Here is a 25333-nt window from a genome sequence, read left to right as displayed (position 1 = left end):
TAGAAGAAAGCCCTTCACCACCACCACCACATGCATAAATGAGAACAACAGCAAAAGGAGAATAAAAAGTGGCTTATAAAAAAGAATTCATAGCAGAATTCTGGCAATAACCTAAACATCCAGCAATACAGGACTTGCCAAACCTATTAAGGGACATCAGCATTACAGCAATTTAAAATAACAAGTATATGGTTAATACCAAAATAAATTCCAGATGAATTAGAGTTAAAAAAAAAAAAAGTATACAGAAGCTAGAAATAAGGAAAAATGGAATCTTCATTAAGCTATTAAAGGGAAGAAAACTTTTTAACCTTAAATACCAAAAAGAAATCACAAGAGGAAAAACAGGTTTCACTCCATAGCCATTTCAAACTTTGGTATGATAAAATAAAAATAAGAGAAGTCTGAATTTGAGACAATAAACGGCCTCACTGCCCAGCTCCTTGGCAGAAAGAAGGCTGGGGAGACCTGTTCTCAAGTGATAAGGGTCCCTAATGAGATGAGGGGGTACCACTCAACTGCACAGAAATCAAGCTCTGTGTTCAAAGAGCAGGCCCAGTTACTACCAGCTGCGTGACTGGGGCAGTTATTCAACTCCCCAAGTCTTCCCTCATTTGTAAAACGGGGAAGGCAGCAAGTAGCCTCATAGGCCTCAAATAACTTATTTATAAAGATTAGAGCAAAGGCTAACACATACTTAGTAAAGTACAGTGTTCCAACAGAGCCACTCTCTGGTTAGAACACAATCACCTTGGACCTCATCAAATTCACTTAAAAACGAAATTTAGTATTAACCATTAACAACTGGGGTGTGAAAGGGGATTTGAGGAAATTTTCAGTTGAACATTAACTGGGCTCTTGCTCTGCATTAGGAACTATACTAAACTGCTGGGTACAGGGGCGCCTGGGTGGCGCAGTCGGTTAAGCGTCCGACTTCAGCCAGGTCACGATCTCGCGGTCTGTGAGTTCGAGCCCCGCGTCAGGCTCTGGGCTGATGGCTCGGAGCCTGGAGCCTGTTTCCGATTCTGTGTCTCCCTCTCTCTCTGCCCCTCCCCTGTTCATGCTCTGTCTCTCTCTGTCCCAAAAATAAATAAAAAAAAAAAAAAAAAAAAAAAAACGTTGAAAAAAAAAAAAAACTGCTGGGTACAGAAAGATAAAACAAAGCATAGCCCCAAGTGCAGAGAATTTCACAGCATGGTGCAGGCAGAGGAGAAAAAAAGATCATTTCCACGCAACATGCTGGTGTCAGAGATTAGCAGAAGCTTTCACCGGAACAAGGAAGAGGAGTAAGTCAGCAGCCTGATGTGGAGGAGGTAAGGTAAGGGTTTCAGGAAAAGGTGATGACTGAGTATTTTTTTACTGTAATGCAATTAAAAGTAGAAAACAAATTGAACAAAAGCACACACATGAAAAAGCACCTGGAAAATAAAGCTCCTAGGTCAAAAAAATTAAAACTTGAATAACAGACTACCTAGAAACTAATAATGTAAATATGGGTGGGTATACCAGAGAAAACTGAATCCTAACTGGCAGTGGAGAAAGCTGATCAACCCAACATACAGAATTACCAAAAGGTTCAGAAACTAGAGGCACCCGTGGAAGTAGGTGTGAAGGAAAAGAACTAAAATAAGGACTTTCAAGAATGGCACCAAGATCATTCAAAGTGGAAAGAATGGTCTCTTGAGGCACCTGGTGGCTCAGCCCGTTAAGCTGGTGTCAGAGATTAGCAGAAGCTTTGACTGGAACAAAGCTTGATCTCAACTTGAGATCAAGTTGAGACTTGATCTCAACTCAGGTCTTGATCTCAGGGTCACATGAATTCAAGCCCCACATTTGGCTCCACGTGGGGCATGGAGCCTACTTAAAAAAAGAAAAAAAGAATGGTCTCTCCAACAAATGTTGGTGCTGTTTACCTACAAAAGAATGCAGCTGGACTCCCACCTCAAACCATACACAAAAATTAATTCAAACGGAGCAAAGACCTAAATGTAAAAGCTAAAACTATAAAAACTCCTAGAAGTAAACACAGGAGTAAACTTCATGGTCCTGGATTTAAGGATGAAATCTTAGAGATGACACCCAAAGCATAAGCAATAAAAGAAGAAAAAAATTAGATCTCATCAAAACTAAGAACTTCTGTTCATCAAAAGACACTATCAAGAGAGTGAAAAGACAATTTATAGAATGGGAGAAAATATTTGCAAGTCACATATCTGACAAGGGTCTAGAATCTAGCATGTATCTCTTACAATACAACAACAACACCAACAACAGCACAATTTAAAAATGGGGCAAGAACTTGAATAGACATTTCTCTAAAGACGATAAACAAATGGCCAACAAGCACATGAAAAGATAATCAACTTCATGTATCACGACACACCACTTCACACCCACTAGGATGGCTATAATCAAAAAGATGGAAAATAATAAATGTTGCCAAGAATGTGGAGAAATTGTAACCCTCATATATTGGTTCAGCTGTTGCAGAAAACAGTCCAACAATTCCCCGGAAAGTTAAGCATAGAATTACCACGACCCAGTGTTTCCACTCTTAGGGGGATGTATGTGTGTGTGTCCCCCAAAAGAACTATAACCAGGTATTCAAACAAATACTTGTACGTGAACAGTCACAGCAGCACTATTTCATAATGTGGAAACAACCCAAATGTCCATCAACAGATGGAAAACAAAATATTCTATATACAAAAAAATTTTTTTTTTAAAGTTGGGGGGCACCTGGGTGGCTCAGTCGGTTGAGCATCTGACTTCGGCTCAGGTCATGATCTCTTGGTCTGTGAGTTTGAGCCCCGCGTCAGGCTCTGTACGGACAGCTTAGAGCCTGGAGCCTGCTTCAGATTCTGTGTCTCTCTCTCTCTCTTTCTGTCTCTCTCTCTCTGCCCCTCCCCTGCTCATGCCGTCTCTCTTACTCAAAGATAAACATAAAAAAAATTTTTTTTAATGTTCTATATACATATAATGGAATTAAAAAATTTTTTTAATGTTTTATATACATATAATATTTAGCCACGAAATGGACTGAAGGACTGATAAATGCTACAACATGGATGAACCTTGAAACATGCTAAGTAAAAGAAACAAGTCACAAAAGGCCACAAATTATGATTCTCTTCACATGAAAGTCTAGACTAGGGAAATCTACAGAGACAGAGAGTAGAATAGTGGTCACTCAGGACTGGGTAGGATGGGTAGGTTGCAGGGAGGTGTGTGTAGGGGAGACAAAATAGGAGCTGAGAAAGGAGCTGGAGAAATGAATTCTCAACAGAGCAAACAGTGGGAAAGTATAAAAGTACACGGCATGTTTGAGAAAGAGAGTGACCTGGGTAGGGTACATGGGGAAGGAGACAGAATATAGTAGAGAGGCTGGAAAGAGAGGCAAGGACTCATCATGAGGGGCCAGGCATCCTTCCAAGGTGTTCAGATGTAATCTTAGACAAAGGGGAAATCCTAGCAAATCAATAAAAAGCATGTAACATGATCAGAAATGTAAGTCGGAATCAGTCTGGTGGCACCATGGAGAAATAATTGAACAGAAGAAAGCCTAGGGATAAAGGTATTACTAGAGAAGTTACTAGAAAAAGCCCGGTTGACACTGGTCTGAGCTGTATCAGTGGCAAGAGAATGAGAAGGAAAACTGCATAGTGTTTGCTTAGTTCTATGTGAATTTTGAGAGACAGGTCAAAATTTGAAGAAGTGCTTGGATCCACCTTGGGTGAAAGTGGTGGCGCCATGATTCCACAGAAGAAGCACAGGAGGATCGGGTCTAAGAAATGCTGAGTGTTAAGACACCAACAGGACTTCTAAGCAGAGATTCCAGTGGACAGGCAGAAGTCAGGGAATGGAACCAGAAGGAAAGAGAGGGTGAGCAGGGGGGTTCAGTTCTAAAAATCATGGCAGTAGAAGAGATACTGATGAGACTGGATGGAGCGATGGGTTCTCAAACCGTGGTGTGCATCAGAATTGCCTGTGAAAAACAAGTTTGCTGGGCCCCACCCCCAGAGCTGCTCATTCAGTAGGTCCGGGGTGGGGTGTAGGAATCTATAGTTCTCACCAGTTCCCAGGTGCCTCTCATGCTTTAATAATCACTGGAGTCGAGAAAAAGGACAGAAGCTCCAGAACCATGAAAAAGACCAGGAACAAAGTTCGAGTTGCCTAGCAACTTTCAAAACAGCCCCCAAATCCTGGAAGCACTATAGAGAGACATGCTGAGTTCCAAATCACAGCCGAAACCACAGGAAAAGGAGGCACTGTCAAAGCTGTACTCTCTTGCTGCCTATGGATGCAAATTTCTTAAGAGCAAGGTATCAAGAAAACATTTTACAGCAAAGAGTTAGAATTTAGAAAGCATCAGAGCCGGGAACAAAATGCCAAAAAAACAACAAAAAAAAAAGATGGCAGCTATGGCATAATACACCTTCCCAAATGCTGTCATAAGATACTTAAGAATCACTTCAGGGAGGATTTAGTCAGTTCTGAGCCTCCAATTGTGGAGAGGAAAGGTTAGATAAGAAATAGTGAGAACTGCCTTCTTCCAGAGAAACATGTTACCATAAAATTTATGCCATCCTAAAAACAAGCATTATGTGTATTTTTACCACAGTTAAAAAAAATTATGCCATCACATAATAGACATCTCAAAAGGGTATATACAGTTGTGAAACCTGCAAACCCCTGTGGAAACAGATGCTCATTTACCTCTTTGACTGAGAATTCCTTCAGGCCTAAATATTTCTGGAGTCTCAAAGGCAAAAATGCAGTCGCTTTCATGGACTGTTTCCAGGTCGTCTGTGTCACAAAAGGAACGATGGAACCCATCATAGTACATTTCCGTTAACACAATCTAAAAACGGGAAAAATGTAAACAGTTGGACAACTGGAAAGTCAATACGAATTGCTCTCCCAATTCTACCATGAACTTCTGCAGCCTGTCAGGATTTGTGGTGATGTGAGAGGGCTCTGAGACATGTCACAGAGCCCACACTATCTGCCTTCAGTAAGGAAATCTAAGAAGCACAGTATCTTCTGTAAATGTGTAACAAACAATATACTCTGATTTCAGAACGCTATGGCACTGAATCCAGAGTTCCTCTAAGTTTCCGTGAAGAAACCCAGGAAATTATAAAAACTAATCCTCCTGTTTCACAAGGGGAAGACACTGAAGACAGGTGGGAAACTTGCCAGAGTACCCGACCATTAAGTCTCGCAGCGAAGACCCAGTCCACATCTGATTCTGAGACTTTCTCCTACCTCGTTAACTTTTTTCATTTCAAGTTAAGAAATGCCATATAACCATGGATTGTGTATTAGAAAAAAAAAAAAAGAAATCAACTCAAATGTCCAACAATAGGAACTAGTTAAATGTATTATAGTCCTACTGTAATTATAAAGCTATTACAAAGAATGATCTGAGTAAATAAGAAACAACATAAAGAGTAATGTGTGTAAGCAATTCCATTTTTATAAAATAATAAATGTAATATATATATAGAAAAAAATAAGAGTGAATATACAACACAGTATTAAAGTTAGTAAGTCTTAGTTCTAAGGTACTTATTAGGACAAGATACTTCTAAGTTATGCTTCTGAAATGGTTGAATACTTCACAATGAAACAAAAAAACAAAAGATGGGGGGAAAAAAAACAATGCAAACATTTAGATGCTCATTACACGCTCAGTAGCACCGTCTAGCGAAAAAGCACTGGATGGGGCCTAAAGAGGTTCCAGTCCCAGCCTGCCACCAACCAGCCCTATGACCTTGAACAAGTCACATGGTTTCTCTGGGCCTCCTTCAAATGAGGGGGTGGAAAATGGACCCCTAAAATCCCCTCTACTAATGCAAACATACCACAAGTCTGTGAGGTGAAACAGGCTGGTGGCATATTCCACAAACAGTCCAAGAAAAATATCCCTGGCACATTTTTCTTCTAATGATTTTAATGACCACATTGTTTTTCTGCAGGTGAACATACAAGTATAATTTACTTTCTCCAGCAAGCTAAGGTCAAAAACAAACTTGTAATTACATCACCCATTTAAACCACATGCAAAAAGAGCCAGATGCCACTGGAGGCTTTACAGATACAACCAGATTTACCCTGGAAACACATCTAAGCCTCCCTCCCTCATTCTGTCTTTCCCCTCATTCTGAAGGGGAAAAAAAGAATTAACAAGGACTTCACAGTAAGGAAGAATATGAACATTTTATCAACATGCCAGTACTTGGCCTATGAAAATATGAGATACTTACTACATTAGGGCCCCACTGCTGGTTGTATTTGTTTTACTGTGGTAACTTCCCAAATGAAGCCACATGAGGCCAAAGTACAAAATACCTTTAGTAATCAAGTGATTACACAGCAGCTTCCAGAAGCTATCTAGGGAGAAGTTATTCTACCACAGAATCATCTTTCTTAGTAAATCTAAAATAGAAAATGTTTTTCCAAATAAAGTCGTAATAGTGAACTGAGTAAAAACTGTATGCAAAAATGTCAAGTCACAAACAGGCCAAAGTATCTGGGGTCAATTTCAATATAACTACTTATCAAAAATTTACCCAAAAAAAGAAGGCAGAGGGAGCACAATGTTCCTTTCTCTCATCTAAACAAAGGACGAGACACTGGCCCAGCTTTAAGCAGAAAGTGAACCATACTGAACATCTATATGTACTATACCAGCAAGAAGATATCCACTCTTGCCACCACAATGGAAAGGGGTTTTCAAGAACCACCAGTCAAGTTTTCTAAGCCTCTCTGACCTTCAACAACCACAGCAATGCTCTTCCTATTGCCTGCATAAGCTTCCCTAAGAATGGTTTAAGAGAGACTGCATAATTATACTTTATAAACAAAGCTAAAAGAAGGTCCTGGTGTAAGGTCACAACTTTCCTTCTAAAAATATATTACGATTAAATGAAGCACAAAAAGTTTTGATGTACATTTTCCTCCTTTGGGTCTTAATTTTTTTTTCCCCTCAACACACACACACAACTGGTTTTACATTTCTCTCTAACCATGCTTGGCAGAGGATTGTTAAAAAATTCCAGGAGAACAGAAAGCAACACTTTTATGACTCATGTGTAATCGGCCTTAGCACACTTATTACCTGATCAGTAGGGATCTTTGTTTCCATAGACACTGCTTCCCGAAGCCTGGCGACAGTCCCAGACAGAGGCACGGCAACACCAATCCTCATGCAGTGAGAACACTTCCCCTGATACACTACGGTAACATAGAGAGGCCTGTACAGATCAAAGTCAGATCTTCTTATTAGTCACTTATTTCAACTTAAATATAGAAGCAAAATGAAGAAACAAACACAGAACTGAAAGGGAAAAATCTCATTTGGACTTCAGTAGGACCAGAAAACAATAATCAACACATCTTTGGAAAAGGCAGTTGAACAAAATATATCAACGCTTGATCCTGTGCTTTGTATGTTCTTCACAACAGCATAATTCCCAGAAATTATGAAAAACTGTTCAAATAAAGCAACTAATTAAAAGTGCAATAGAAAGTCTCTAGAAAATCTAGAAGGCACTCAACAACTCTCCTCCTCCCCCACACTATCAACGGATGAGCAACTGAACAGACTACAACCACAGGGACTGAAACGACTTGCTGGCCCCATGTACCTGTTCACCCTGTAAACTCAGACAGAGATTTATAAATTTCTGTAGGGTTTTAACAATGCCTGTATTCAATTTATCACTAATCCCATTTTTTTTCTAAATAGGTAAGAATACCTAACAGGAGCTGGACAGGAATGAACAGTCTTAATTTTATTAAATCTGTTCTTCTTACCTTGTGTGGGGTAGAGGAATTGGCAAAGAAATGCAGAGGAAAGGGTCAAAAGTGTTGCTCTGCTTCTGACAATGAGGACATGTCAAAGAAGATCTTCAAAAACAAAAATGAAAGACACACACAGTAAGAGCATCTACAGCTATGTTGAGCAGACCATATAAGAGACAATTTGATATGCCCATACCTGTACTGGGCTTGAAAAAGTTCTTGTACAAAAGTGCTACAGACAGGAAAAGATGGTCCCTCGGGCATCATATCAGTCTCTGACGGTGGCTAAAAAAAGGGAAAGTACAATTTCACAGATTAGAAGTACCAACTCTTGATTGAAGGTGAACGTGAAACTGTCACAAATGGCCTTCACTTCCTTTACAAGCTGTGCAGAGGTGCCAGTGAAAAGCATGTGCTAAAGGCACTGGAACGCAGCTGCCAGGACGGGGGTCACGAGGACTCCTCTCCCCACAGGCTCTCCCACACACCGGGCCTGTGCCGGTCTCTCCGCCCCACCCAGCAGCTGGGCAGTCCTTTTGCAGGGTGCTTCAATCTCCAACTCTCAAGGTCTCCCTGCAGCCTCTTGCAGGAAATAACCCCAACCACTGTGCCCTCAAGCTACAGCCCCTGCCGACTGCACCACTCGCTTTGGTGCCCAGTCCCTCTACTGCATATACTTAGTTAGCCTTTTCACGTCCATCCACCTGACAAAGAGTCACCGAACACCTGCTGCCACGTGCAGAGAGCCCTGCAAGGCCATTAGGACACAAAGATAAATAAGACACAGTGCCTGACCTTGAGTATGTCTCAATCTGGTGGGAGAGCCAGCCACAAGCACATGGTCATATGTTAGTACAGAGTGTGCAGGCACAGAAGGACCCTGAATCAGAATATCTTGACGCCTTACCAGAACCATAGACTGAAATTTTGAGGCACAGAGCAGAATTAACAAAAACTTTAAAGGTGGCAAGAGAAAAGCAACTCTTTGGTCTTAATTATTTCTAGTATATAAATCAGTTTTCCATCATATTAAGGCTGCATCATAAAAATTGAGAATGTATCACTGTGTCTTAATAAGAATGTTATTCTAGAGGTTCAGTTTCTATACCCAAACCCAACCGAAACAGCAAAGACATCCACCCATTTCCTTTTCACCTATGTATTCATCTCAGTGATCTATAAGGGTACGTGTGTCATTGGAAAAGAAAGCAAATTCCTGCTTTAAAAACAGCTTAGTGAACTGGAATCACTTGGCTGTAGTCTAAAGCTAGTCATACATGCAATTATGTCCCCTCTCATTAGACTCTAAGTTCCTTAGAGACGGCATCTCTCGTATCTTATGCTGCCAGCACAGCAATAAACGTGGGGAAAATCCTCTAAGTATCCCTGAATTTTATACTCACCTGGAGCTTAGTCTATTTCACTACATTAACTAAATGCAAACTGCAACAACTCCTCAGTGGAGGTTACCCTGCTCACTGCTCCCTGGCTGCCCCAGCAGGGTGCGCACCCTCACCTTCAGAGGAGGCTGGCCGCTCTGCTTCACAGCATGATTGAGGTCCTCATGAACTCGGTCCAAAAGCCACAGCAGAAACTCCTGGGCATCATGCTGGGAATTTCCCCGATATTGCAGTGCGTTCTTTGACACAATACTCTACACAGGTAAATAAATCAGCATGAATAGTCGTGAATTCATGGCTTTAAAGATGAACTATTTATAATCCCAAAGAAGGATGCAAGATCTCAAGGGTGTTACAGAGTACTTCCTAGAAAGACAGCAATATAAAAACAGATGCTTAGCCCCTCCCCCGTTCATGCTCTGTCTCTCTCTGTCCCAAAAATAAACAAAAAAAAAAAAAAAAAAAAAACGTTGAAAAAAAACAGATGCTTAATGTAAAAACCCCACCCCCAGAAACATGTACAGAAAACTTAAATGCACCTACCCAACAATCCTACTTTGAGAAATAGATCTAAAGGAAACCATGAAAACAGCATGCCAAGACTTCTAAGAAAATATTTATTCGTCAGGCTTTATAATAGCAAAAAAAAAATGGTAATAACTTGAACATTTAAAAACAAGAACTGGTTAAATAAGTAACACAGCATTGAATCATAAACCAAAGGATAAAATAAACACATCTACAAAATATAAATGACTGAGTGAATACATAAGTAAGGGGACTAGATAAATCTTCTTTATAGAATTCCAAATAATTAATGTCAGTACTTCCCCCTCTAGGAGTTGGACCTTAACCTCCTACCTTGAGTAGTGACTTGCTTCCGAACACTAGAATATGGAAAGGAGCGGGGGTGGGGGCATGGGGGCTGGTGAAAGGTTCTCGGTGAACTGGTTAATTAAGATCATGGCTCTGGAGCAAAGAACCTGGGTTCAAATTTCTGCCCCACCACTTGTATTTGTGAAGCCTGGATCTACTCTCTTCCAAAGTAAAAGGGAGAATAATGGTTTAGTGTGATGGTTAGTGAGAATGCATGCACGATATTTTGTGTATGAGGTAATAAGCACTCAACTTTCAGCTCTGAGTATGGGATTTGGAAGTATGGAGGAAGAAGGGGACACAACCGCACAAAGGGAGGGCAGTTAGAAGACAAATGAGCTGATGAGGCAAGAAATAATGAGGGTCCAAGCTAAGGCAGTGAGAACAGAAATGTGAAGGCAGACTTGAGAGATTTAGGAATTTAGGCAGTAGACTCCATAGGATTTGTGACCTAATGAATGGGGAGAGTGAGAAAGGAGGCATTAATGTCACCAAGGTGTCTTCTCTGAATATGGGCAACCGATGGTACCCCTCATCAGGATAAAATGAAAAAAGAAGTCTGGGGAAGAGGACTGCATTTAAAGTTCTGTGGAACCTCCAAGTAGAAGTACCTGGTAAACAACTGAAAACTACAGATCTGGGGCCTGGTGGAAGAGTGTGTGCTAAGGACAAAAATTTGGAAGTCAACAGATGGGGGGGGGTGGGTAGTTGAAATCATGAGTACAGCTGAGACTGCCCAGACATAGTCATGAGAGATCAAGCCAGAAGACAGAATAATCCAGAAGACACTATATTTGGGGGCCCTCAAAGGAGACCAAGAGAAGGCCACCAAAGATATGGCAAGAAAATCAGGAGAATAGTCACAAGAGTCAAGAGAAAAGGGTTATGAAGGAGAGAGTGATCAACAGCGTTAAGAGTGATAGAGTAGGACAAAGAACTGAAACTGTCTACCGCATTTTCCAATTAAGATGATTATGGGAGGGGTGGGGGGCGGTGCCTGGTTGGCTCAGTTGGTGGAGAGTGCAACCCTTGATCTAGGGGTTGTGGGTTTGAGTCCCACACTGGGTGTGGAGATTACTTAAAAATAAACTATTTTAAAAAAGAAAAGAAAACAAGGGACAGACTTACAACTTGATAATGAGGAAGAACCATCACACCCTGATGATCAATTAGATGTGAATGGTAACAAAATGATGATTTACAAAAATTCAAACTAAAGGAGGAAAAAATCAAAGGGACATGAATGAGAGGGAATACTGAGGTGTCAATTGGCAAAATTTACTAACTGGCCAAAGGCAGCAAAGGAGAGGAAGAACCCTGACAATAAACAAGGTTTCAGTGACTAGAAAGATGCCACTTGAATGCTACCTCGGAAAAAGGTACACAAAAGGAGAAATGGGTGTGGGAAGTCTTTACTATACTACAGTGCTTCCCCCATGGTCAGATGCCACCTGAATCGTCAAATTCAGTATTTCCTTTCTTGGTCTTCACCTTCCTCAATCTTCCCATAGCATTTTATACCTGACACCTTACCTCACCTTGAAATAGTCTGGCTTGTGGCCTTATGCACTCATTTAGGAGAACCAAAGCTGGAGCCATTGGTGTGCACAGTGGGAGAATGTGAGCTATAGAAGAGAGGATTTCACAGTAAAGAAAAATAGGCCAAAAACAAACAAGCTAACAAACAAAAAACATTAGCACCAGCAGCACTGTTGATGGTGTGGCCAACTCAGGATGGAAGAGAAACAAGTGACTGGTGATACTATTATTAAGGGACACAAAGAAGAAATGATGGACAACACCAAGGTTTTTAGTTTCTAGTCTAGGTAGACAATGAGATCAGGAACAGAGGAAGAGATGGGGGACAGCAGAGCTTCATATATGGTGAATCTGAGGTACCTAAATGATCGCCAGTGAGGTGAAGTCTGGTGCTCAGGAAAGAGAACTGAGCTGCCAAGTTAAATCGGAGAGGCATTCACCTTCTGTATGAACATGGAGGAAAAAAAAGCAGAAAAGGAGGCAACTAGGATCTTGAAGAATGCTAGCACAGAAGGGACAAGTCACAATACAGAAGCCAAGGAAGATAAGAGTGGCCAGGAGAACCAGAGACGGAGGCAGTGATGTAAACTACCGCAGGCAAGCCAAGCAGGGCACTGACATGGTCCCTGGGAAGGGCAAGTTAAGAGGCTGACTGCAATTTCAGTGATGCAGAATACTGACCAGAGAGGGTGGGAGGGAAGAAAAGGTAAGGAAACTGAATGACTGCAAGAAGACCACCCTTCATATGCGAGAGGCTCGGTTATAAAAGGGAAGAGGAAAGATGCTCTGCCCGTTGAGGGGCTTACAGGGCAGAGGGACTTACACACTGAGAGAAGGAGCTAACAGAAGGGAGACACAGCAGAAAGAGGATTCTCCAGTGAGAGGCGAAGGTGGGATTCAGAAAAGAAGTAGAGAAGCGCCTTTAACAGGAGGTGGGAGACACAGAAGGGGAGGAGGTAAGGATGGTTACGGATTGAGAAGTTATAGACAGCAAAGCAGGGAACCTTTGTTTCTGTTTGTTGTGTTGTTCCTTTTTGGAAGAAGCAAAGGACAACTGCCAAGAGGAAGTCTCAGGTGTGGCAAGGTTAATGACAAATGTCATGGCATGTTGCTGGGCACACAAACTGCCTGAAGCATAGCCAAGTGTCTGGCCCGGGAACCCTCTCCCGTATTTACCTCCAGTGGGGGTGAGGGATTTCTCAGCATATGCACGATCCTAAGAAACAAATGAACTGAAATCAGGCTCTTCATTTGTGTCACAGCAGACACCTCATGCACAGTGTCCGTCACATTTCGGAGCAGGGATGATGTACAGTTAAGACTGATTTATGATTCCTGCCGCTATCACTTCAGCTCATCTGGCGCTTAACTGTCAATCGCGGTGTATAAGGTGCCGTACAGAGGCTGCTCAACAAGATTTTTGTTGGGCACGACTCCACAGGCAACAGGACTTCCACAACCACTGTAACTAGGGCAAAAACTACTCTGGGTCAACCTCACCCTAAATCCCTACATCACAGACTGTTTTACAGGGAACCTCGCTGAACACACACACTAACCCAAAGGATCCTTTTTCTGCCCCTTTGCCTCCTTCACAATGGTGACTTATTCCCACTGCAGAGACCCAAGGGACTATTTATTTTACTTCCTACCAAGACAAAACAAAACAGAATAATCTAATAACCATCCTTTAGTGTGTGTTACAGAAAAAAAAAAAAAAAAAAAAAGTGGGAGCCAAGAAGGAAAAATAGTGGAGGGGCACCTGGGGGCAATCCTATACTCAGTAGGTTAAGCATCCGACTTTGGCTCAGGTCACAATCTCAAAGTTTGTGAGTTTGAGCCCCGCATCTGGATCTGTGCTGACAATCAGAGCCAGAACCTGCTTTGGATTCTGTGTCTCCCTCTCTCTCTGCCCCTCACCTGCTTGTGCTCTGTCTCTCTCTCAAAAATAAATAAACATTAAAAAATTTTTTTAAAAAAAAGGAAAAATAGTGGGAATCAAGAAACCTGGGCTGGATCTCTGGCTCCGCCACGAACCACTGCTTGTCACAGAACCACTGATTCCTGATTTATAAAGCGAAGCAGCTGAGTTGGCCATCGATGACACCCCTGGTGTCCCAAATCTTCACCTCAGCTCTTCCCCCAGAGTCCCAACAAGCGATTTGATTTTTGCTTTGGGTCTCATCTGACATTGCTTTGGTTTGCCTTTTATGATTTTTTGCATAATTAAACCTTAGTTTATTTTTATTTATGTCCTAAAATCAATCCTTTTGTGTTTTTGCAGTTTTAAAAAAAGTTCATTATCGCTGGAATAGGTCATCTATAAATAGGAACATTGCTACAATCTGAGAATTTAAATTTGTCACTTCTATGAAAAATAAATATGAGCCTTTTTTTTTTAATGTTTATTTTTAAGTAATCTCTACACCCAACGTGGGCCTCCTGAAATCAAGAGTTGCATGCTCCATGGACTGAGTCAGCCAGGTGCCCCAAATATGAGCCTTCTTAAAATCAACCTTGCATATTTATGTCTACTTTATAGAATGGGGGTATGGTATTTATTTGGAAAAACATTAACTATCCTATTGGTTTAAATCCTATACATCCTACTATGAATAAATTTGACCATCACTCCAATTTTCCTTTCAGTTAGGGTGATCCTTAACTTCCAGTTGCTAAACAATAAAGGTTAAACAAATTTGTAGAGCTTTCAAGTTTCATAAAATTTCTCTTTACCCTTCAAATAAAACCTTAAGGTTTTAATAAAACCTTAAGAGAGCTTTTTTTCCCCTTACAAAGAAAAAAAAAAAAAAAAGGAGCTGGAAGCATGGCCCAGGAAAGAAAAAGAATTAAATCTCTCTACCTGGAACGGTAAAATCAGACATGAGGTTCTTTCTTGCTTTCTGTAGAGCCCTAGTACAGAAGCAGCAGAATCCTGGGCTCCAGGGAAAAGACAGAAACTGGTTCAAGACACACTTTATCTGATCCCAGGAAGAAGACAACAAAGCATGGGGAAGGGACATGGCGGTATTGATTTGATCAGGAGCTGGGTTTACCCTTTCGGGGAAAAGGTAGCTTGCCAAAACTCACCAAACCAAATTATCACCCACCTTCCATGATTCTATGCCAGAAGAAAAGGAGAATTTATTTCCAGTGATTCTGGGTAAGAAGCAGAAGAACTTGGGAGGACAACAGTACTTACATGTTAAGAGAAAGATGAGATGTGAACAGATGAGTTCAGAGATGGCATCTAAAAGTGAAATTTGGTTTCTGGACTGTGCTGGAAAGAACAGAATAACACTTGTCTTGAGAAAAGTTCCATCTTTTGAATCTGACTTTATGGACAACTACTAAGTTGATGAAGAATAATTAACCAAAACATAAGGGATGAAATTGGTGCAAATGGATGAATACTGCAAAACCAGACATGACCCATGAAAAACAGTGATAGAGAGTGCCCATACAACAGAGTTCCATACCAGGGTACAGAATGCAGCCATGCTCAGAGTTCCCTGTGTCCTGAATCCATTCTTTGCTCCTTATCTTCACCTCTGGTGGGGAAGTCTTTTCACGTAACCAAGTTAGGCCGAGAGGCCCTCAGTATTAGCCAGTATTAGCCAGCCGTGGCAACAACAGACCCCTGAAAGAGACTGTAAAGCCTCCAGACTTTCACACATACTTTCCCTATGACTCGAATGCCCTCCACTCCCATTCCTCAAATGCATTCCCTTACTCTCCTTCCTTGGTAGGATGGAGCGGGGAGCTGGGTGGGAGAGGACAGAGACAAAAAAGAAAAGAAACAACAGGAAAGGAGCTTCCATCCAAGATGGAAAGACAACTCAATGAGAATAGTAGAGAATGCCACACACAGCCTGTTTGTGTGTCCATGTTTGACCACAGGGGAAAGGGAGTTATTTCGGGTACAGAGCTCCTTCATCGTTCCAGACAGAAGGGCCTAACATGGGTGACTTAAGTATAGCTGTTCCTTGTATACAAGTTCTCATGATTCAGACTGAGGAATTAAACAGATTTGGACAGCAAGAGATATCTGCACTGTTAAAAGATTAGATTTGGATATTAAACAGACTCACATGTACCATAAAGACTTGGTGGCAGAGACTCATTGCTGAAATAGAGACTAGAAAAGGGTATATTATCTTCTCTTTAAAAAAAAAAAAAAAACGCTATAATAAGAATGTTAAGAAATGGTTACTGCATTTCAAAAAATTACAAGTAAGGTGGAAGTAGGGTCAAGAGTACTAGAGATGGGATGATAGGGAGAAAAACAAACGGAACCCCAAGTGGTTCATTCAGATGAACAATGAGCAAACGTGTCACAACAGATCCTCACGCTATACTAAGGTAGAAAATACAGCAGCAAGAGAAGCCCCCCCAAGTGTATAAACAGTGGCTGGAAGTTTCCACTAGAAATGCAACAGAAACAGAAAGACTAGATTCTGAATACCTGGGTTCAAGTCCTCTTTCCACCACCTTTTACTTCATGTGTGGTTTCTCTGAGCCTCAGCTAACTTTTCTGTAAAATGGGGGTGAGAATACTTTTCTAAAAGAATTACTGTGAAGCTTTAATGAGATTTATTTTACAAACTCTATAAAAGTATTTCATAAAAAAGTTTTATAAAAGCATTTTATAAACTCTTAAACTCTACACAGCTTCTATTATTTAAGCTGCAAAAGTCAAGAAAAAAGAAAGGAATTATCCTATAGAAGCCTGGAAAATGTCAAAGAGAAAGAAAAGCACTGGCTCTTGACCCCTGGCTGCACATTAGAATCATCAAGGGAAATTAAAAAAACAACAACAACAAAACAACGAACTGGGAGCAGCCCAGAGATACTGATTTAATTATCTACAGTGGGACCTGATCATTGCTAATTTTTTTGAAGTGTGATTTTTTTTAAAAAATTCTATTTCTATGTGAAGCCAAGACAGAAAGAACATGGTCACAGTGGAAAAGCCTTGAAGTTTCACTTCCAAAGGCACTAAAATTTACAGGAGGCTCTTGTCATAACTATACTATATTACTTATTACACTATGCTGTATTTGTATCACTAGAACATATAATCCATCTGCCTCCACCACTAGACAGTGATCAAGAAGGTCTTATTCAATATTATTTCCCCAATATCTAGCAAATACAATACATGAAACAAACAGTAAGAGTAATGGCAGTTAATAATTGAGTGCCTATAAAGTATCAGGCATTAGACTATTTATAGATGTTATTTCTTATAAAATTAATCCCCCAAAATTCCCTATTTTGTTAAGAATTATTACCATTATTTACAAACAAAAAAACTTGGGCTCAGAAAAAGTGAAATAACTTGTCCAAAGTTACACCATTCTTCAACCTCCTCTAATTAAAACAGCCTTAAGGCATTTTTGTCCATAATCCTTCAATAAATGATTTTTTTCCTTATATGACTCAGGATCATACAGGGCTTGGTCATTCGGTATGGCATTTCTCAATGCAGACATAAAACATATGTTAGAAACTGAACTACAGCTGTACCAAGCCTGAGGCTTCTGGGAGTTTATTTGCTTTTAAATAAATCCTTGTTAATCGGTGTTTGTTTTGTTGTAATTTGCATTTTTCCTATGACTGAAATATGACCCAGAAATAAAAATGGAGCTTATCTAATTGAAATGTTATTATTTGAGGGGTAAGGAGGAATTTGGACTATGTCAGAAGATCAAGTTGCAGCATGTGAAGAACTATGTCCTGCCTGAGTGTCCCAGGATGCTAGAGAAAGCAAACAATAGAGAGACAACAATCTGGCTCTGGAGAACTACATCTGTCTCTCATCAAAAAGTGTAAAGGGGAGTGCTTTCACCTTAAAATGCTCAAGCTGTTCTGCTGGTGGCGATAAATTCCGATCCAGTCCATCCTTTCCAGCACACCCCAAGTGGCCAAGCCTAGCCAACTCCAAGGTTAAAGTCAGCTCAGGTCGCCAAAATGTGTTTATGTCTCTAATCAAGTAATTTAAGTAACTCAGGAGTATCTTCTTTTTGGTCTGTCATTATCCAACATATTTCTAAGATTCTTGCCAGCCACAATAAAATAAAGCCTTTTAAAAAGTTTGTGGGTTTTTTTGTTTTTGTTTTTTAGAGGAAGGGGGAAATTTTGGCTAACAATACAGTAAAAAAAAAAAAAAAAAAAAAAAAAAAAAAAAAAAGCATACATCTAGTCCCAATTTACCCAAAAGGCCATCATCATATGGGAGTGTAATAATCTTCAACAGTTAAAAGTCGAAACAGATATCTTGGAACCCCCTCTACTTGCTAGATGGGATCCTGCTTGATTCATGAATTATTTAATAAAACTAATTATATCTTAATTTTTTTTAAGTCAAAACAGAAAAACTAGAAAATTCATCTAAATATCTAAGAAACTACAGGAGTGCCTGGATGGCTCAGTTGGTTGAGTGCCTGACTTCAGTTCAGGTCATGATCTCATGGTTCATGGGTTCCAGCCCCATATCAGGCTCTGTGCTGACAGCTCAGAGCCCAGAGACTACTTCAGATTCTGGATCTCCCTCTCTCTCTGCCCCTCCCCCACTCACGCCCTTTGTTTCTCAAAAATGAATAAACGTTAAAAAAACTTTAAAAAATACCTAAGAAATTATTTTTTTCTACAATGGAATTTTATAAAGTTTTAAAATCATTGAGAAATATATAATACAATTAAGTGAAAAGAAGATGCAAAACTACATACATATGAACATGATTTCAAACTTTTAAGATACATTTTTAAAGACCTTTTTGTCTTTTATCCTTCAAAATATACACCAAGACATTAACAGTCATTGCCTCAGAATGGCAAATTTTAGGTGATCTATATCCCTTTCTTCCTTATATGTTTCCATATTTCTGATGTTTTCTAAAATGATTTTGCTGGTAACAACGACCAGGTCGACCAGGTGGAACTTAAGGGGATCTTACGAGAGCACACCCCGGTATTTTGGCCAGGGAACCCAAATCTTCTGCACAGAAGATGGGGCTGGCAAAACACAGATATGTACCTTATTTGTAGTTACGGCTTTGGCCCCAAATCCCAGTGAATCAGACTGTACTATGCTGAGAATTTCTTTTTTCTCTAATAGACAGACCTAAGGAGCCTCAAAGCAGTTTTCTGCCTAGCGTAATCCTAAACTCAAACCCATACCAATCTTTGGATTTTATCACTGGAGGAAAAAAGTGACAGCGGCTAGCATCAAAGAAAATTGGCGGAAAGAGACAGGAAAAGAGTTTACGTCTACAGACACCGACCAAGGGCCTTTTTAAGCCACCCTGGCTTGCCAGGTAGGAGGTGAAAGCTTAGCCCTAGGAAGAGAAAAAGACAGCCCAGGATCAGCTTCCTGATCAAGTGGACAGAAGCAGAGGAGGAACATAGGCTTGGCTTATAAACTCAGCACGTGGCACTGTTCACCAGCCCAGGGGCCAAAATTCTTGGTTGAGTGGCACTGCTCTTTGGGGTGGAAGTGAAGTGCCCTGTACCCCCTTGGAGGTGGAACAGGGTGAGAGAGACAAGAAGTAGGGAACACATAAGGTCAAGCCTTGAATTATGCCGAAGCTAAACATGCATACATTTCTTACATAATCTGCGTGTGTATGTATGTATGTAGTTATACACAAAGAGACAAAGCATGCATCCTCTTGATTCTGAATATATTAGTATCTGGTGATAAACAGATCTCAGGTTTTTAATTTTTGTTTTTTAAGTTTATTTTCAGAGAGACAGAGACAGTGTGGGGGGGGTGGTCAGAGAGAGGGAGAAAGAGAGAGACTCCCAAGCAGGCTCCGTGCCGCCAGCAGACCCCAACATGGGGCTCGAAACCAAGAACCGTGAGATCATGACCTGAGCCGAAATCAAAAGTCGGACACTTAACCGACTGTGCCACCCAGGCGCCCCCTGAAATGTTTTTGACTAAACAGTCAGTTTTATAAAGTTATCCAAAATACTCTGCAAGTAATCTTGTTTTGAACTATTATTGTTACTGCATTTTGATAACTGAAACATCAACTAGTAGTAACCAAGAGGTATCATTCAAAACAGATCCAGCAAGTTTCACTACAAATTATGTGTTCATATTGCCATAAACCCGAATGCCATCAACCCAATTATATCTTAGCTGGCTGACGATGTTTTCAAGTCATGGGCCTGCCATGTCACTTCTCCACACCCAACACTGTGTAGGCCTGAAAGTCAAGCCAGGTTGACTCCTGAGCGGCAGACAGGTATGGTCTCCAAATCAATCCTGGCCTCTGCCAGTTCTTTCAACTCTCATCATGAAAATCAGATTGCATAAAAACCAGCATAGGGACTCATTCTGCCTCTAGGTTTTCCCTAACAAAGTACAATTTAGAACCTTCCCAGCCTCAGCCTGGTCTGACCTGACCAATTCTAGTTGGTTCAGGCCTTGGTCATCTGACGGTAGAAGGGGAAGGCTAAATGGAAGAGGGTGTGAATACACAGAAAACAAAGGGAAGTCTGCGAAATCAAAACAGGGTAACTCCCTAAGTTATCAAAACGTTGAGGGGCGCCTGGGTGGCTCAGTTGGTTAAGCGCCCGACTTCGGCTCAGGTCATGATCTCGCGGTCCGTGGGTTCAAGCCCCGCATCGGGCTCTGTGCTGACAGCTCAGAGCCTGGAGCCTGTTTCAGATTCTGTGTCTCCCTCTTTCTCTGACCCTCCCCTGTTCATGTTCTCTCTCTGTCTCAAAAATAAATAAATGTTAAAAAAATAAAAAAAAATAAAAAATAAAAAAATAAAAAACATTGCTATCATATGGGTACACTTCCACTTTAAAGAACAGATGAAGCTGTCCTACCTCACTAGTAATTGAAGACATCAAAATTAAAACAATAAAATGCTATTTTCTATTTATCAACTTAAAGATTTCTGTTTTGCAACAGTGGGGTACAACAGACATTCTTACACACTGCTAATGGCACAACCTTATAAAATAAGGTAACAATGTAACTTAAGGATCTTCAAAATAAATAAGCATTGACCCAGGAATTTCACAGAGTATATGCTAAAGAAATAATCAAAAGTAACTGTAGTTTTCTTACTGATTCTAAGAATTCATATGTTATGAATAATCACCATTTTCTGCTTGTAAAAAAAAAAGTAAAAGATTTATGTAAAAATTATTCATCACAACAATCAGAAACATCCAAAAATAGGTCAACATATACCTTCATACAATGATCTGGAGTTTTGTGACAAAATTAATCATAATACAATATGAAATGAAAATCACATGATGTAAAAGTGTATATACAGTTTGATATCAATTATGTTAAAACACATCCAGAGGGGGAAAAAGGCAAGAGAGTAATATACCAAATAACTTATATACATTTTCAATTTTCTTTTTTTTAATGTTTATTTATTTATTATTTTTGAGAGACAGAGAAAGAGAGAGGGAGAGAGAAAGAGAGTGTGAGCAGGGGAGGGGCAGAGAGAGAGGGAGACAGAATCCCAAGCAGGCTTCAAGCCGTTAGCACAGAGTCCAATGCAGGTCTCGAACCCATGAACTGTGAGATCATGACCTGAACCGAAAGAGACTAAGAGTCAGATGCTTAACCAACTGAGCCACCTAGATGCCCCTCAATTTTCCACCTTCAACCTTTTACATATTTTCTAAGTTTTCTACAATAACTTGGGTAACACTCTTACCAAAATAGATTTCATCTCATAATGAACTTAAGCAGAAGAAGCCAGGCACATATTTAACGCAAACCAAAAACACAATGAGGGGTGCCTGACTGGCTTAGTTGGTGGAGTACGTGACTCTTAATGTGCAGGGTTGTTGTGAGTTTCAGCCCCATGTCAGGGGTAGAGTTTGAAAAGAAAAGAAAAGAAAAGAAAAGAAAAGAAAAGAAAAGAAAAGAAAAGAAAAGAAAAGAAAAGATGTCATTAAAAACAAAAAACCACACGGTGAAATACCACTTCACATTCACTAGGATTGCATTATTTCATTTTGTTTTTTTTAACAGGCTCTATGCCCAATGTGGGGCTTGAACTTACAACCCTGAGATCAAGAGTCGGAGGTTCTACTGACTGAGCCAGCCGGGAGCCCCTAGGATGGCTTTAATAAAAGACAGACAGTAACAAGTGTTGCCAAAGATGTGGAGAAACTGAAATACTCATGCATTGCTGGTATGAATGTAAAATGGCGCAGCCACTGTGGAAAATAGTTGGACAACCGCTCGAAAAGTTAAACGTGGAGTCATAATATGACCCAGCAATCCCACTCCCAGGCATATACCCAAGAGAAATGAAAACATATGTCCACACAAAAATTTGTGCATGAATGTTCACAGCAGCGTTATTCATGACAACCAAAAGCCTATGTCCCAGGCTTGCTCTTACAGGCTGGGCTAGTGAATGTGTGAGCCAGCTGGTTGGTTTTTCCTGCTAAAATGTTCCCATCACGAAGGTGTAAAGGAACCAATGGCTATCAAACACCTCGATCTGTGAAGCTGGTATCATACAGCAACGAAAAGTTAAGTAAGGAAACTGAGGCTCAGTGACCAGCCCAAGATCTCAGTTGCTCCAGGATTCTCACTGTATTCAAAACTCATTCGTTCAGATTTTCAAAAGGGAAGGGGCAGACCTGCCCCTTAGCTGCCCTCACCCTCCTCCTGGCACTATCCTCTGATACTGACAGCCTGAAGCCTGAACCAGAGTTGGGTATCACCAGGAAGTGGGTGCGGGCAGTTACAACAGCCTAACCAGCTGCCTGGCATCACAACAGAGCCTCAAAGGGTAATAATCAACAGGTCTCCAACCTAACCAACCCATCCTCCCGCTGGATAGATGATAAAAAGATGCCAATGCTCCTTTCTCTCACCCCGCCTGTAGGGAAACGTAACTACTCTCTTCTTTCCTTCCTGTCACTATTAAAATCCTGATATTGACTAGTAGGTATTTCCCAGGAGCTACTGCTTTTAAAGGAGTTTGTCTTCTCTTTAGACTCTAAAACGAGGGAGATTTACCAAGTTGTCACTACACTCTTACAAAGGGACCCTTATTTTGGGTAAGATTAAAGAATGTTCCAAATTCATGTATCTTTAGAATTACTAGGAGCACCTCTTGTCAGTAGCAGTTCTGTTATTCTTCCCCAGCTATAGAGAGCTCTGGACCTCAAAGAAAAGGCTGAATCTCCTCTATCACAGTTTAAACACAAGCCTTTCCCTGCCTCCCTCATTGCTCAAAGTAAAGCAGATACAGAAGTTAATTTCCTGCCCGTTCACTCACTCATAAAGATGCATACAAAAGACAGGACTGGTTACTATGGGAAATTTAGAGAACCACAAAATTAAAAGTCTGTAGAGATGCCTCTGTTTCTTCATCTGTAAGACAGAAATAATAATTTATGTACCTACTTTACACTATTATAAGGAATAAATAAAATAATCAACTGTGCAGGGCATGTGGTAAGCACTCATGTTACCTACAGGAAAGGCTATAGGAAAAAAATTCTATATAATGTGCTACCATTTATCTAAATAAGAGAAAATATGAATATACACACAACACACACATATACATACACACAAAGCAAGAAAATTAATTTGCTTATATTAAAACAATAAAAGAATAATTCATAAAATTTAGGGAGAAAGAGAATAGGGTACAGAGATCAAAGACAGAAACCAGACTTCTCTGAATAGATCTTATGTTGTACATTTGACTTCAGGCCATGTATTTTATTTTTTACATAATTATGCAACAAAATTAAATTTTCAAAAGTAATCCTTCAAAATCAAAAAGAAATAAATGACTTTAAGTACCTAGTTGGTGACAAAGCCACACTGAGAACTATTCCAAGTGACCTTAAAATATAGGAATTTGAGGGGCGCCTGGGTGGCTCAATCTGTTAAGCATCCAACTCTTGATTTCACCTCAGGTCATGATCTCAGCTCAGGTCACCATCTCATGGTTCGTGGGTTCGAGGCTCCAGGCTGACAGTGCAGAGCCTGCTTGGGATTCTCTCTCCCTTTCTCTCTCTCTGCTCCTCCCCATTAATGCTTTGTCTCTCTCAAAATAAATAAACTTAAAAATATTAATAATTTGATTATACAGACCCAGTAGACCATGTCCTACAGACAAAACAAAAATAATACCAAAAATACCAAAAATAAATCTTAAATATTTTTCAAGCACACATACTACTGGTGGTAGTATTGGGATTATTATCCTGAGACTTATGAGGACTGTAGGATAATGCCAATGAAAAATTACACTGTGCTGGGAACAGGGTTTTCAGCTTGGGAGAAAGGAGAAACAGATGCAAGATCAAGGAGTTAAAGAAAAACCCTGAAACCCTTAAAGGGAATTATCAGTAAGAATTCATGATTTTTTATGTCTTTAAAAGAAGTTACATATTTTTTAGCTCTTTCTACTTAGAAGACAAAGAAACCACATGCACTCCTAGGGCCCAGACTGTGGCTCTCTACCATTTGCCAAAAAAGGCAACCAGGGATCCTTAAAGAAACGACTGATCCCAGATCTGGGGCAGGAAATGTGTTAAGATGAGCCGGAATATCTTCCCTGGATTCTAGTTTGACATCACAGACTACTAATATCATGTCAGAAGGATTCAGGAGCCACTTCTACTGGACACAAATGGCACAATTTGGGCATCAATTAGGCTAACGACTGTAACTGAAGTACATCAGATATACAGTTAAATCCATGAGTTCACATGGTTTTAACAAAAAACTCACTAACCACATTTGGAAATCAAGAAATTATTTTGAAAACCAAAATTAGGGGCGCCTGGGTGGCTCAGTCGGTTAAGCGTCCGACTTCGGCTCAGGTCATGATCTCGCAGTTTGTGAGTTCGAGTCCCGTGTCAGGCTCTGTGCTGATGGCTCAGAGCCTGGAGCCTGTTTCAGATTCTGTGTCTCCCTCTCTCTCTGACCCTCCCCCATTCATGCTCTGTCTCTCTCTGTCTCAAAAATAAATAAACGTTAAAAAAAAAAATTAAAAAAAAAAAAGAAAACCAAAATTAAAGGGGAAAAAAACCTAAACCATTTATCTTGCCTTTCTTCTCCAAATTTATGTTGGGGTAACAAAGTAATTGATGAGGGCAGGAGTCGCTACAGAAGTGTTCTAGCTAATAAGAATGTTAAAATTATAACATCACCATTTTTCAACCCTTAATGAACTAATGGATCAAGGAATAATCATCAATGTCTACTAACATAGTAAGAGACCCAACCAGACATTATAGCATTATAGGCTTCCTGATAGAAGTTAACAACACTACCAAAAAAAAAAAAAAAAAAAAAGAGAGAGAGAGAGAGAGAAACCTCAAACCTGAGTCTCATTAAGTCTCTAAATCTACCATTTTACAGGAAGTATGGGAACAGAACATTTTAACTGAAACTACCGGAATACAACAGGCAAAATCAGACTTTGGGAAGCTCTATAGCAGCGCTCTTCAAAATGTGATCCACAGAGAGATGCCTGTCTGTGAACTTTTTGTCACCAGTCATGGACTGGTAAGTACAAAAGATAAGTACAAAAATTGAGAGTTGGCATTCAGAAATACTTAGAGCAAATTAACAGTTTTATGTCTATTGAGTCCATTTTTTTTTTAACAGGGCTAGCTTTATGTATGCCTTTTATTTCATTTTTCTGGAAAAGCTTAAATGCCAAGCTAAGAAATGTATG

At 40.2% G+C, this 25333-nt stretch overlaps 1 protein-coding gene across 9 annotated transcripts in view; it reads right to left on the bottom strand.

Moving 5' to 3' along the window:
- The window catches only part of USP31 (ubiquitin specific peptidase 31), a 100961-nt gene that overhangs the window by 65237 nt on the left and 10391 nt on the right, over positions 1 to 25333 (bottom strand). For 5 of the 9 annotated variants that reach the window (XM_042922920.1, XM_042922923.1, XM_042922927.1 and 2 more), the window contains 6 exons: positions 9326 to 9463; positions 8006 to 8094; positions 7822 to 7914; positions 7124 to 7259; positions 5868 to 5975; positions 4717 to 4861 (listed from right to left, as the gene is read on the bottom strand). In XM_042922920.1, coding sequence (XP_042778854.1) covers positions 4717 to 4861; positions 5868 to 5975; positions 7124 to 7259; positions 7822 to 7914; positions 8006 to 8094; positions 9326 to 9463 — 709 coding nt within the window. Of the gene's footprint in view, positions 1 to 4716; positions 4862 to 5867; positions 5976 to 7123; positions 7260 to 7821; positions 7915 to 8005; positions 8095 to 9325; positions 9464 to 12800; positions 12841 to 14826; positions 14905 to 25333 lie in introns of those variants that run through there. The other 4 variants (XM_042922929.1, XM_042922921.1, XM_042922924.1 and 1 more) reach the window with 3 other exon arrangements.

This window comes from Panthera leo, chromosome E3, assembly GCF_018350215.1.
Source record: "Panthera leo isolate Ple1 chromosome E3, P.leo_Ple1_pat1.1, whole genome shotgun sequence".
In the NCBI taxonomy this organism is placed as follows: domain Eukaryota; kingdom Metazoa; phylum Chordata; class Mammalia; order Carnivora; family Felidae; genus Panthera; species Panthera leo.
The sequence above is the reverse complement of the archived record's forward strand: the minus strand, read 5'-3'. Positions and strand labels throughout refer to the sequence as shown.